General features: G+C 35.6%; 2 protein-coding genes and 1 long non-coding RNA gene across 13 annotated transcripts in view; 1 reads left to right on the forward strand and 2 right to left on the reverse strand.

Moving 5' to 3' along the window:
- The window catches only part of METTL21A (methyltransferase like 21A), a 40,865-nt gene that overhangs the window by 7,185 nt on the left and 21,013 nt on the right, over positions 1–12,667 (forward strand). For 2 of the 4 annotated variants that reach the window (XM_014546086.1, XM_014546088.1), the window contains exon 3: positions 671–987. In XM_014546086.1, the coding sequence (XP_014401572.1) occupies positions 671–987 (317 nt within the window). Of the gene's footprint in view, positions 1–670; positions 1,121–12,390; positions 12,475–12,667 lie in introns of those variants that run through there. The other 2 variants (XM_014546087.1, XM_005874220.2) reach the window with 2 other exon arrangements.
- LOC106727465 lies at positions 3,458–5,643 on the reverse strand. The gene is made up of 2 exons (XR_001363666.1): positions 5,269–5,643; positions 3,458–3,723 (listed from the first exon to the last, which is right to left on the reverse strand). It is a non-coding gene; the product is annotated as an uncharacterized LOC106727465 (long non-coding RNA).
- Positions 7,477–12,667, reverse strand: part of CREB1 (cAMP responsive element binding protein 1) — a 54,025-nt gene continuing 48,834 nt past the window's right edge. For all 8 annotated transcript variants that reach the window (XM_014546081.1, XM_005874218.2, XM_005874217.2 and 5 more), the window contains one exon: positions 7,477–10,350. In XM_014546081.1, coding sequence (XP_014401567.1) covers positions 10,206–10,350 — 145 coding nt within the window. In that variant the 3' untranslated portion in view covers positions 7,477–10,205. The remainder of the gene's footprint in view (positions 10,351–12,667) is intronic.

Below are 12,667 nucleotides of genomic sequence, written 5' to 3' on the forward strand. Positions count from 1 at the left end.
GTAAAAGGCCTGGGGGTCGGGGTGGGGGGCAGGGAGAGGAGGAAGGGGAAGGCGGGGGTGTGCTTCTGAGAGCCAGAGAGTACACCACAATCTAGTAACTTCTAAGTTTACCATTTTTCAATAATCACACGTGCACACACACATGCACACATAACATAAATACATATAGGTTGGCTGCTTTGTAACAGCATAAGGAGAAGTAGACTAGGATTTCTTCGTAGCCAATTAATCTCTTCCTTGATTCTCTTTAAAGCTTTAATCCCAGAAAGTAGCCCTTCCCTGTTTCTGGTATCTTGTCTTCTTCGTAATCATCTCCCAGATTTTTCATTGTTGGATTCCATTTCACCCTGAAGCCTACTGACTCCAAGATTTCGACCCAATGAATGAAACGTAGAGGCAGGCGCCTCTGGAGGGAGGGCCAGCTCTGCCTGCAGAATTGAGAAGCCCCCGCTTGTTGTCACTTGGGGCCCTGTGTTTTATAAGGTTCACTTCTACAGTCGGCCGTGCAGAAGGAGCCACTGGTCATTGTTCTAATCTGCAGCCACCCTGAAGGGCATGGTCTGCACATCAGGTGGAATATCTACAGACACCCACCCTGCCGTTGAACTTGACCCGAGACCTATGAGTTGTACTGACGTGCCCATTACTTTCTCTCTGTCCCACCTTCTAGGTGCTCAGGTGACTATCACGGATCGAAAAGTAGCATTAGAATTTCTTAAATCAAATGTTGAAGCCAACTTACCTCTGCATATTCAACCCAGAGCCGTGGTTAAGGAGCTGACTTGGGGACAGAATTTGGGGAGCTTTTCACCTGGAGAGTTTGATCTGATACTTGGAGCTGATATCATATATTTAGAAGAAACATTCACGGACCTTCTGCAGACTTTGGCGCATCTCTGTGGCAGCCACTCGGTGATTCTTTTAGCTTGCCGAATCCGCTACGAACGGGACAACAACTTCTTAGCCATGCTGGAGAGGCAATTTTCCGTGAGTAAGGTTCACTATGATCCTGAAAAAGATGTACATGTTTACAAAGCCCAGAAGAGAAACCAGAGGGAGGGCTTATAGTTGGCTGTAATTTATAGGAATGTTGTCATTAAATGTGTCAATTAAGGTGTTAGCCGGGGGAATCTAACCATGTTTAATGAAATGGCTTACTGTACAAAAAGTCTAACCAAAGGTTCTCAAGGAAAAAACTGCTGTGATTTTATAGTCATATTTCACTCACTCTGAAACTCAATTAACATTAAGAGGAAGTGTGAGCTTTGGTTCATGTTGTTTCTGTATCCCATATGCTTCCTCCTGGTAAGCAGTTTTCACTGATACCATGAAGGGCTGGCGTATTGGCATCTTCAAAGAAGTGAGCTTGTGTTGCTTTAGTGAGAGGCTAAATCATGCAAATAACTTTAAACACATTCTGAGATATATGTTTAGCCCATTTTTTCTAATTTTCTGAATATAAAACAAGGTTTAACATACATTCCCTGAGCTGTTAATGCTTTCGAAACCTTTTGTCTGCCAGTTTCGGTCTTAAATAATTTTGGTGGTTTGAGATTGGGATGCAAGTTTTCTATAGTCTCATAGCATGCTTTTTGGATTAATGTCAGATGTAGGTCTATGAACAAAGGAATCAGTAAAAAATAATGTTTTAGTTACTTTTGAAAGCATGTAAAATCTTGGACCTCCATGTGCTGTGACTAGGTTATCATCTTCATAAATCAAAAGCCATAGCTTTTCCCTTCACCTTTCCCCATTCTCAAATGTTTTTGTAGTTCTTAGGCTTTCCCTGCCTCCTCATAGTGCTTAGGATGACAATGAAAGTTTTAAATCTCACCCCTCCATGAGAGGTTAGTCTCCAAGGACAAGTTCCTTCCATAGTGTACTTGTCATTGCTTGTTTGGATTCCCCAGAACACTGTACGCTTCCTGAGGGCCAGGAATTCTCTGCCTTTTATTTTGCCTCCCCAGTGTCTAGTAGTAAATTTGTTGAGTGAAAAAGATACATTCCATTTAGATGATATTGATCTTTGGGTTAAATGATTGCAATGTTGTTTCATGATTATCTTTGATAGACTTGATGAATGAAGTCGCACACCCAGTATTGCCCTAGCTGGTTTGGCTCAGTGGATAGAGCGTTGGCCTGCGGGACTGAAGGGTCCCAGGTTTGATTCCTGGTCAGGGCACATGCCCAGATTGTTGGCTCAATACCCAGTCGGAGGCATGCTGGAGGCAGCCGATCAATGATTCTCATATTTGATGTTTCTATCTCTCCCTCCCTTCCTCTTTAAAATCAATAAAAATATTTAAAAATAAAGGTGAATTAAAAGTTCTGAGCATTCTGTGGTGTATCAGTTCAACACAATTCTGATAGATGCCCAAGAAATAGAAATACCCATTATTTACCAAATCCATGAAATGCCAGTATTGTACATGAACCTGGTCTTTTAACCCCTTGAGTGCCGGGGAGCGCGATCGCACTCCTCCTGTCTTTCGCCAGAAGTGCCGGGAGTGCTATCAAAGCTTCGAAATGGCGTCCAGTTCTAAGTCTGCTTTTATTAGTGATGATGATGTTGCTAAATATGTCAATGTAGTAAAGGTTTCCTTAAGTTTTTGAATATATAACTTCATTTACTTGCGATTCATAATTTTTTTCCTAAACTGCTGTAAAATCAGCAAAAATGCCTTGGCAATTTTAGCATAGTTCCTAGGATATTGGTTGGCACTCAAAGGGTTAAAACAAGTAAAATAAGAGCCCTGCAGTATCAGCACTAACGGAAGGTCAATCACATTCAGGCATGCTATTAGAAATCATTGTATTAATTAGAATTCAGCTCCTTTGCTTTAAAATTCCTAAACTTTGGCCTGCCCAGCATGGCTTAGTGGTTGAGCATTGACCTATGAACCAGAAGGTGAGGGTTCAATTCCGTCGGGGCATATGCCTGGGTTGTGGGCGTGATCCCCAATGTGGGCATGTAGGAGGCAGTTGATCAGTGATTCTCATCACTGATGTTTCTCTCTCTCGCTTTCTGAAATCAATAAAATAATATATACACATATATATCTATGTAGATATACATACACACACACACACACACACACACACACACACACACACTTTGAATGATATATGTAAAATGATTTGGGGTGGAGAGCTTCAAGATGCCTAGATGCTCTTACCAAGAAAGCATTGATTGGGTTATTTTCATAAAGCATTATAAGCCCTGGCCAGGTAGCTCAGTTCATTCATGTCCGTTGTCCCTATTAACATCACCCTTTCACTCTCAAAAATGTCTGACTGTATAATAAATTATGTGGTGGCCACTCTTTGTAGAAGAAAAAAAAAAAAGAAAGTCAGGTAATTCCTTTAATACAGTGGCAGGTGTAACAGGCTTCATAAACACATCGTGACAATTTAGAAGTACTTAGAATAAATGCAACTGCTGTTTTCAGAAACTGAATCAATAAATAGTATGAGTCTTTTATTCATATGCTTTAAGCAAGGAGCAGATTAAACACATTCCCTCCTTTCATATGATCACAGAACTTCAGAATTATAAGGGGACCTGAGAAGTTAGCAATTACTGTTCTTCCAATGCAAACATGCGTTTTATGACATCAGAGATAGCTGGTCACACGTCTCCCATTGGTTGTCTCAATAGAGCAGTAACATTTCCGAATCTTCAAATAGGCACTGTTCAATCTTACTGAACAAAGAAATCTTGTGCTAAAAATTAGGAAGACAGTAAAATTAACTGAAGATAAGTTCTTGTTGCTTGAATTAGTTTCCTGTTGCTCTGCAACACAAGCTTGCGATATATTCTAACATAACTTTTGCTCATTTAACAAAAGTAATAAATGTAAGTCCAAGAAAATATAGCTTAACACTACTAGCAAAAAACAAGATAGAGACCCCCCATCCCCAAAAAAGAGACTCTGAGTTTTTAAAAGCATGTTTTATGTGACTGCACATAAATGTGTGTAAAAGGGCAATGACAGTTTTTACCACAAAGATTACAGTAAGAAAAAGGACTTTATGACAATATTTCACAAATTCACAAGGATCACTTTAATATACAAAGCAATGCTACCATTCTGAACACAAAGCAGCTATGTACATAGTGTTAATAAAATGCTTTATAATTCAGTACATTTTATTTCTTTACAGATAAAGCACAAAAAGATTTAAGTAAAAAAATTAAAACAGGGATGTTTCTAGAATGTAGGAAATTGTATTAGAAATGTATTTTCCTCATTATAGTTCTTTAGTATTCAACTCCAATAGCAAGATCAGAGTTGAAAATCAATACCCTGTTTTGTGCTGATAATTTTTGGGGGAGGTATTTGTTACCCCAGTCCTCAAAGGAAAACCAAAAAAAGCAAACACTCTCTAGAAACTTCCCTGATTATTGTTTCTAAAAATTTTCAAGTGATACATCCAGGTTAGGATAATTCCTTTTTTGGGTGGGGATGATAACCAACATGTGGACAAATCAGTTAGGGACAACTTTACATTGGAAAACTGCTAACTAGCACTCTTCTTTGCCACCCCTAATCTATACTCACAGAAAAATGTTGACAAATTATTTCCCACTTTTAATATAAATAATTTTATTACACACACAAATTGGAGTGGCACCTGGATAAAAATACGCCTATAAAGTATTTACCAATTCAATTTTAAAAACGTAAGAAAATAAAACCTCCCAAACACAATGCTAGATCATTTCACTTGGCCAACTAACGTAAGATCGTATCTGCAGGGATTTTCTCCCGTCCTTACCAATTTTTCAACTACCTCAGATTTACTTTCACATCTCTGAAATGCTTCTCAGACAGAAGCTTGGAAATGCTATACTTCTGTAGGCAAGCATTAAATAATGCCTGTATAAAGTCGGTAACATTTGAATTTCCTACTGCTTGACCCTTTGCAGACATTTTCTGAAGACTGTTCCTTTTTCTTTTCCTTGCTGGTGAGAATTAAAAATGTATCGTTATACCAAGCTAGGACCTGCACCCACAGTACCAGAATGCAGACAGGTCAATATTTTCTCTGTGCTAAACAACTCTGCCTGTTTTATAATATCAATTTTGCTTCACAGGCTTTGTTCTATCCCGCCCCCCCCCCTTTATTTTTTTAAAAAATAAATTTCAAGCTAAAACACCTGAAATATAATCCCTCCATTCAAACGTTATCTGGTCCCTCTTGAAGTCTGCCCCTGAGGACACAGACAAAGGCTTAAGCTACATTCACTAATCAGTAAGAACTTACCGTGAGCCTGAGACAGATGGAACTGCAGCACCCTGTTTGATTTATTTTAAATTCTTCCATACTGACTCAGCTTCAGGATATGTTCAACCCCGCAGGGATTAGTGCCTCTCTTAGCCAATGATTCTAGAAAGTCAAGGAAACCAGTTCCTAGTACATACAGTGACTGTGCAGTCAACTTAAAAAAGTCAACACATCAACATTAAAAGTATTCAAGATGTATGAAGTCACTTCAAGTAAGCCACTCACAAGTTCTGGTTGTGCTTTATACAACGGAGTGAGCAAATTTTATCCCACAGCTCTTCATCTAAAGCAGTGGTTCTCAACCTTCCTAATGCCGCGACCCTTTAATACAGTTCCTCATGTTGTGGTGACCCCCAATTTCATTGTTACAAATTGAACATAATTAAAGCATAGTGATTAATCACAAAAACAATATGTAATTATATATGTGTTTTCCGATGGTCTTAGGCGACCCCTGTGAACGGGTTGTTCGACCCCCAAAGTGGTCTCGACCCACAGGTTGAGAACTGCTGATCTAAAGGCTTACTAAACACACTTCTTTCTCCCTCCTCATCTGAAATCAGTCAAATTTAGGCAGCATCTCTTTGATGTTAACCAGGCCAATTTTAAGAGAAATAAATTTACTCAAATGATTACATGTGGTCTCCACTATGACAATAATTGCCTTGAAAATTCTTTTACCATTCTGGACAAATCCATGGATATCTTGGCATCCTATAAATAGTATTAATGTTGGGGTGAGGATAAGACACTCATTTAAAATTGGAAATATTTATTCACTTGAGTTGCTTTTCTTTCTATCTTTATCCAAGATGAAACCGAATAAGGGGTCAGGCCTCATCTTCTAATTAATGGGGCTAGACAAATCTAATTTACTGGTATTTTTCTTTTACAACTATAAGGCTAGACTGTAGGTGCTACAATATTTTAATCAATGAAAAGTTTTCATTTAAAAAAAGTCCCATTATTTGAAGAAAGGAGAAACACATAAAAAGTCAGTTGACAATTAATTGATGAGGGAATTTCTCAAGTTGATAATACCCAAACTGGGTAATTTTTAAAAGTGCAAGTTACACCAGACATTTACAAAGAATATAATGTAAATATAATCCAAACAAATATACAACTTTTGTATTAAGTCAATGGGAAACAATATACCAACAGTCTTCAGGGCTACAAAGGCAATAAAATAAAGCCTCTTGAAAATAACTAAAAATGTATATAGTCACTGTTTCTAAAACACACTTTAATGAAAAAAATCTTTAAGATATAAGCTTTATTTAATCCTGCAAAATGAAGCAGCCTTTTTTATCTTCAAAATAAAGAGACGAATTTATGCTGACTGTAGCTGATCAAAGAATTTAAAACATAATAAAAATGAAAAGAAGAAGTCTAGATTGAAGTCACTTCAAGTAAGTAAAAGCATCCTGGTTTAAACAAACTTGTTTCTTCCCAAGCCTTTGTATGATTCCACATGTCACCCAAATGGTCAAAATGATACTAGGGATTAGGCCTGAGAGCCAGAGATAAACTTCAGCCAGATGACTTCTGATTGGACAGCCTGCCTGGCTGGCATTGTGCTTTCATATACTAGCACTGCTGCTGACCTTCCATCAAAACACATATCCTGACAAAATCCCTGCTCAAATGAAAAGACCAAAATTCCTCCCCCAGGATGATTTCTGAAATAGGAGCGGTACCTTCTAGAAGCTATCTTTAAATGTTCTTACCACTGTTATAGCTGCCAGAGACAAAGATAAAAACCAAATACTCTGGGGTGGAGGGAGTTTTCAAGTGACTAGTAACATGTTTAAAAGTATCAAGCCAAAGAAAACGAACAATAATTAAAAAACAAAAAAACACTTGGAAGAAAATTAGAAGACAAAAATCAATCATGAGTGCTGGAGTAATGCAGTCCAAGAAACCACCAAAAGGTATGCAATAGAACACGCAAAAATGTAAAATTTCATCTAACTTCAATATACTATAATACTCGGCATTCCTGACTTAAGAGCTCTCAGAGCTTCAGATTATATACTGTATGTATATATATATATATATATATATATGTACACATATATCATACAAATGCCATTCCCCCCCAAGAATATCTAAAGAAAACAGCACCCATGACAGTATTATGGTTGCCAATATGGTACTTGAGTTTGAAAAAGAATGAACTTAAAATTACATCTGATATCAATTTTTTAATGTGAACACATTGGATCTAGCCCTTTCTAAACCACTTTTCAGTTAAACACTATCAAAGCTTGAAAACTAATAAGAGTAATATCAAAAATAAACCCATCCACTTCATCTCTATTCATCTGTCCTATAGATAAAAGTGCCACATGGCCCTATGTTTGCAAAGTGATACCAAACTATTTTCTAGGCAAATCAGTAGCATATGTACAAATTCCTATGATAACATTTTCATTCCCTTTTGGCCAATCTGAAGAGAAAAAAACAATTATTACTGGTAACATGGCCATTTATGTTCTTGGCTACAATTTTTTTTTCATTATGTCATTTTCTTAATAAAAATTCTCAAAGTTGCATGCATAAAAACTAACCTTTTCCCCAATTCTTGTTTTTTTAAAAAAAAGGTCTGCACAAAAGATGCTTAATTTCTATAAACTGAAATCTTCAAGTCTCTCCAAGGGTCTAAAACAGATTTAGCAACAGAATACATTTGTTATCTCACCATTTAAGTAACTAACTTCAAACCAGTGCAATCATCCTCAAGGTATAAAGGACCCGGTCTTTATAACTTAAAAATCCAACCAGCTAATATGGAAGTGATTGCCTTGATTCATCAGGGACTAAGAGGACCACCAAATTTCTAATTAAATAGAAAGCCCTAACTTTTGAAAAACGTGTAACTTTCATTTATAACTTGCTAAATACTAGGCAATTTTCATTTATAAAGCTTATGACATTCAAAATGTTCACTTTGACTAATTACGAAAGAATTCTAGTTGGTGGACAAATTTGTGATTTTGCTTGGTTTCTGTTAAACCAGTTTTGAAAAATGACATCTCTATACTGGTATACAAATAATTTTTATACTATAACATTCCCCAATAGCTCAGCAGGATAAACATCAATCTTTACAGTTGTTTGAAAGCCTTGTTGAGCATCTGGTATATTGTCCAAATATACTACATCACTCAATTCTTAGAATGATGCTCCTTCATAAACTCTGTTCATCCTTGAAAAAAGACAGTGGTTTGTTATAAACAGAAACATACCTTTTACAAATATTAATTTAAAATTTTACTTAAAAAAACTGACCCAATAATTAACACCCATCTGCATATTTTAACACATTAACAAAGTAAACTTTAAAAAATAACCCATAACTAAACATAAAATATTAATTTTCTTGACTCTTCTAAAAGAAATAACCTCAAATGAGAAATGATATCTAACATTATGTCAGTCTCCAATTTTTAAAATCCACCTTAGTTTTATTTTTATTAGTCTTATTTTTCTATTAAAGAATAATTTTTAGATTTATCAGGCTTAGTGATAAAATGAATAATTAACAAAAAGTATTGGAAACAATGTATGGTACATATAAGCACAGACTGTTCTAGTCAAGAGTTAAAAAAGGTATCTCCTTTATAGAATGACAAAGACTATACTAGTATAGCATACTGGAAACTGAAAGCATAATTATCCTTTTTAGAAGAAAACAAATACTTAGCAAGAATGATAATCTAAATATTGTAGAGTACAGCAGTCATTCAAACATGTCTGAAGAAAATTACCTCCCTTGTCACATCTAATAGTGTACTTTTCAGAGCTATATTCTTACAACTTCATTTAAAAAATTCAGTAGAGATATTCTGTTAAAGTATGTTAATACGGAAAAGATTTAAAATAAGTATTTTCCTACAACACATTTTATAAACAAACATATCACTTTGCTTTACTTAACATTTTGAAGGCTTTCCTATTGGTGGTAAAATGTAGGTGCAAATGGGAACAGTTTAATTAGAAATTGTTTTTAAGTAAATGAGTGACAATATAAATATTTTTGAAGGCGATGACAAAAACATTTATTTAAAAACCTTGCTATATAACTCAGAGGGCTGGTTTGAGTAGAGCATCTTTTTACTAAGAATTTAGTACTAACTAAAACAAAATTTGTACTTACATTTATTTCAATTTAATTTAAAATTAAAATACCATGCCTTTTCATTCAGTTGGTTACTTCTTTTAATGTATTCAAAAATGCTGAACACATACAGAACTAAATTAAGAAGCAACAACTGCCCTATGGAAGAGCTGTAGTTAATACACAATGTTTTTAAGAATCAAGGACGTTTTCAGTATTGAAGAAATTGTACATAGAAAGCACTCCAAATTCATTCTTACTTTCTTCAACACCATTCTTTAGAGGGTATTTCTTTTAATGATTTTACATAATTCACCATGAAAATGTGGAAACGTCAATTTGGCAATCACTTCTTCATTGCACCTTACTTACTTTATGCATGTGGCCCACATATTACTTCAGCTCAAGAGGCTGGGGTAATTCTGTCCCTAAGGCAATCAAGGCGCTCAGCATAAACCTTGAAATCATTAAAAAAATTTTCTTTTCCTCATTTCCCCCATCAATTTACAAGTCAATCAATTATTACTTCTTAAGGAGGATGGGGGATGAACTGCAGAAGTCGCTTCATGATTCCTGGTGCTGAAAACTTCTTGAAGGGAGAAGTGGAGGCAGGAGTTGGAACATTCACAGTTTAATGCAAAAGCACAAATGAATGAAATTCTGTAGTTGCTTTCAGGCAGTTTTGCGCATAGAAAAAAAGAAATGTTTAGAAAATAAAATGTTTATTTTGTCTTTCTGGTTGTGGCCAAGCCAGTTCTTTGTCCAATGTAACAGGTGAGATTTAAATCCCAAATTAATCTGATTTGTGGCAGTAAAGGTCCTTAAGTGCTTTTAGCTCCTCAATCAGTGTCTTGTTTTGGTTTTCAAGCACTGCCACTCTGTTTTCTAAACACTTCACATATTCTTTCTTCTTTCTACGACACTCTCGTGCTGCTTCCCTATAAGCAAAAAAGGAAATATTATGTAACATTTCTATATCACTTACTTTGGGTTGGAATACATTTCTTTTTAGAGAGTTAGCTCACATCATTTTAAATTTAGCATTTGAAAGAAATACAGAATGAATTGGAAATTGCCTTATACAAACATTTAATTTTAATATACCACAGAAATTTGATTCAAAAAACCCCAAATGTGAAAACTCCACAACCAAAAGGACTTAACAATCACTTAAAAATTACATTTTTAAAATGTTTATTAAAATGTTCTGCATCATACCTATAAAACTTGAAATTCTATCAATATCAGTAACTAAGAAATGATTAAGGCAAATTTTAGTGTGAAAAATCATCCTTTAAATCAGGGGTGGGGAACCTTTTTCTGCCAAGGGCCATTTAGATATTTATAACATCATTCGCAGGCCATACAGAATTATCAACTTACAAATCAGCCTGCTCTATTTGGTCAAACATTTAATTAACTCACCCCTAATGCCTTGGCAGGGCCAGACCAAATGATTTCATGGGCCTTATATGGCCCGCAGGCTGGATATTCCCCATCCCTGCTTTGAATAGAAAGATCTCACAAACTCACTATTTCAAGGCATTTTAAAAAATCTAACACAAGTCTCTTCAACAAATGATGTTGAGAAAACACACAAAAGAAGAAAGTTGGACCCTTATCTTATACCATATACAAAATTTAAATAAAAATGGATTAAAGAGCTAAACACCAAGACATAAAACTATAAAACTTCTAGAAGAAAACAGTGGAAAAGCTTTAAGTCAACTGGTTTAGGCAGTGATTTCTTGGCTATGTCACCAAAAGCACAGGCAACAAAGTAAAAGTAAATATGAAAGCAAATATGAAAATGTGACTACATCAAACTTAAAAACTTCTGCACAGAACACAATGAACAGAGTAAAAGAGCTACCTATAGAATTAGGGGAATGTTTGCAAGTCATATATTTGATAAGGAGTTAATATTCAGAAAATACAAAGGACACCCACAACTCAACAACAAAATAACCTGATTAAAAAATGGGCAAAGGACTTGAATAAACATTTATCCAAAGATAAACAAATGGCCAGCAAAAGCATATAAAAAATGCTCAATATCAATCTAATCATTAGAGAAATGCAAATCAAAACTACAATGAGGAATACCCTTCACAGCCATTAGGACTACTATAAAAAACAAAAAACCCAAAAGCAAATAACAAGATTTGATGGGGATGTGAAGAAATTTGAAAACTTGTGTACTGTTGGTAAGAAGGTAAGATAATACAGCCAGTATAGAAAACACTATGGCAAATCCTCAAAAAATTAAAAATTGAATTATCATATGGCTCAGCAATCCCACTTTGGGGAATATATCCAAAAGAATTTAGAGAAGAATACTGAAGAGATATTTGCACACCCATGTTCCTAACAGCATTATTCTCCATAGCCAAGAGATAGAAGGAAAGCAACCCAAATATCGATTCACAGATGAACACATTTTTAAAATGTGTTGTATATATAAACAATGGAATATTATTCAGCTTTAGAAATGAAGGAAATCCTGTCACACACTACAACATGATGAATCCTGAGGACATTATGCTAAGTAAAATAAGCAGTCACAGACAAATACTTTATGACTGCACTTCTATGAAGTATCTAAAGTAGTCAAACTCATAAAAACAGAAAGAACGGGGACTGCCAAGGACTAGAGAAGGAGGGGGAAATGAGGGAAGTTGTTTATTATGAAGTATAAGTTTTGCAAGATGAAAAAGTTCTGGAAGTCTGTTGCACAATAATGTGCATATACTTAACACTATTAAGCCTGTATACTTAAAAATGGTTAAGATGGCAAATTTTATATTTTCTTACCACAATTAAAAATAAATTTTTAAAAAAATCTAACAGATTAAAAGTAATAAATATTTTTTAGCAAGCTATTAAGTCACTAGCCTGTGAATATGTTATCTGACATGGTAAAGGGGAATTAATGGTTGCACAGAATTAAGGTTGTTAATCAGCTGATCTTAAAATAGGAAAATTATCCTGGATTATTATCTGACTGGAGCCAATGTAATCAGAAGAGTCTCTAAAAGTGGGAGAGGCAGAAGATCCTATATAATAAAGAGGTAATATGCAAACCGACCATCACTCCAACACACAAGATGGCCACCCCCATGTGGACACAAGATGGCCAGCAGGGGAGGGCAGTTGGGAGGGACCAGGCCTGCAAGGGGGGGCAGTTGTGGGCAATCAGGCCAGCAGGGGAGAGGTAATTGGGGGGAACCAGGCCTGCAGGGGAGGGCAGTTGTG

The sequence above is a fragment of the Myotis brandtii genome, unplaced genomic scaffold (assembly GCF_000412655.1).
Source record: "Myotis brandtii unplaced genomic scaffold, ASM41265v1 scaffold43, whole genome shotgun sequence".
NCBI lineage: Eukaryota > Metazoa > Chordata > Mammalia > Chiroptera > Vespertilionidae > Myotis > Myotis brandtii.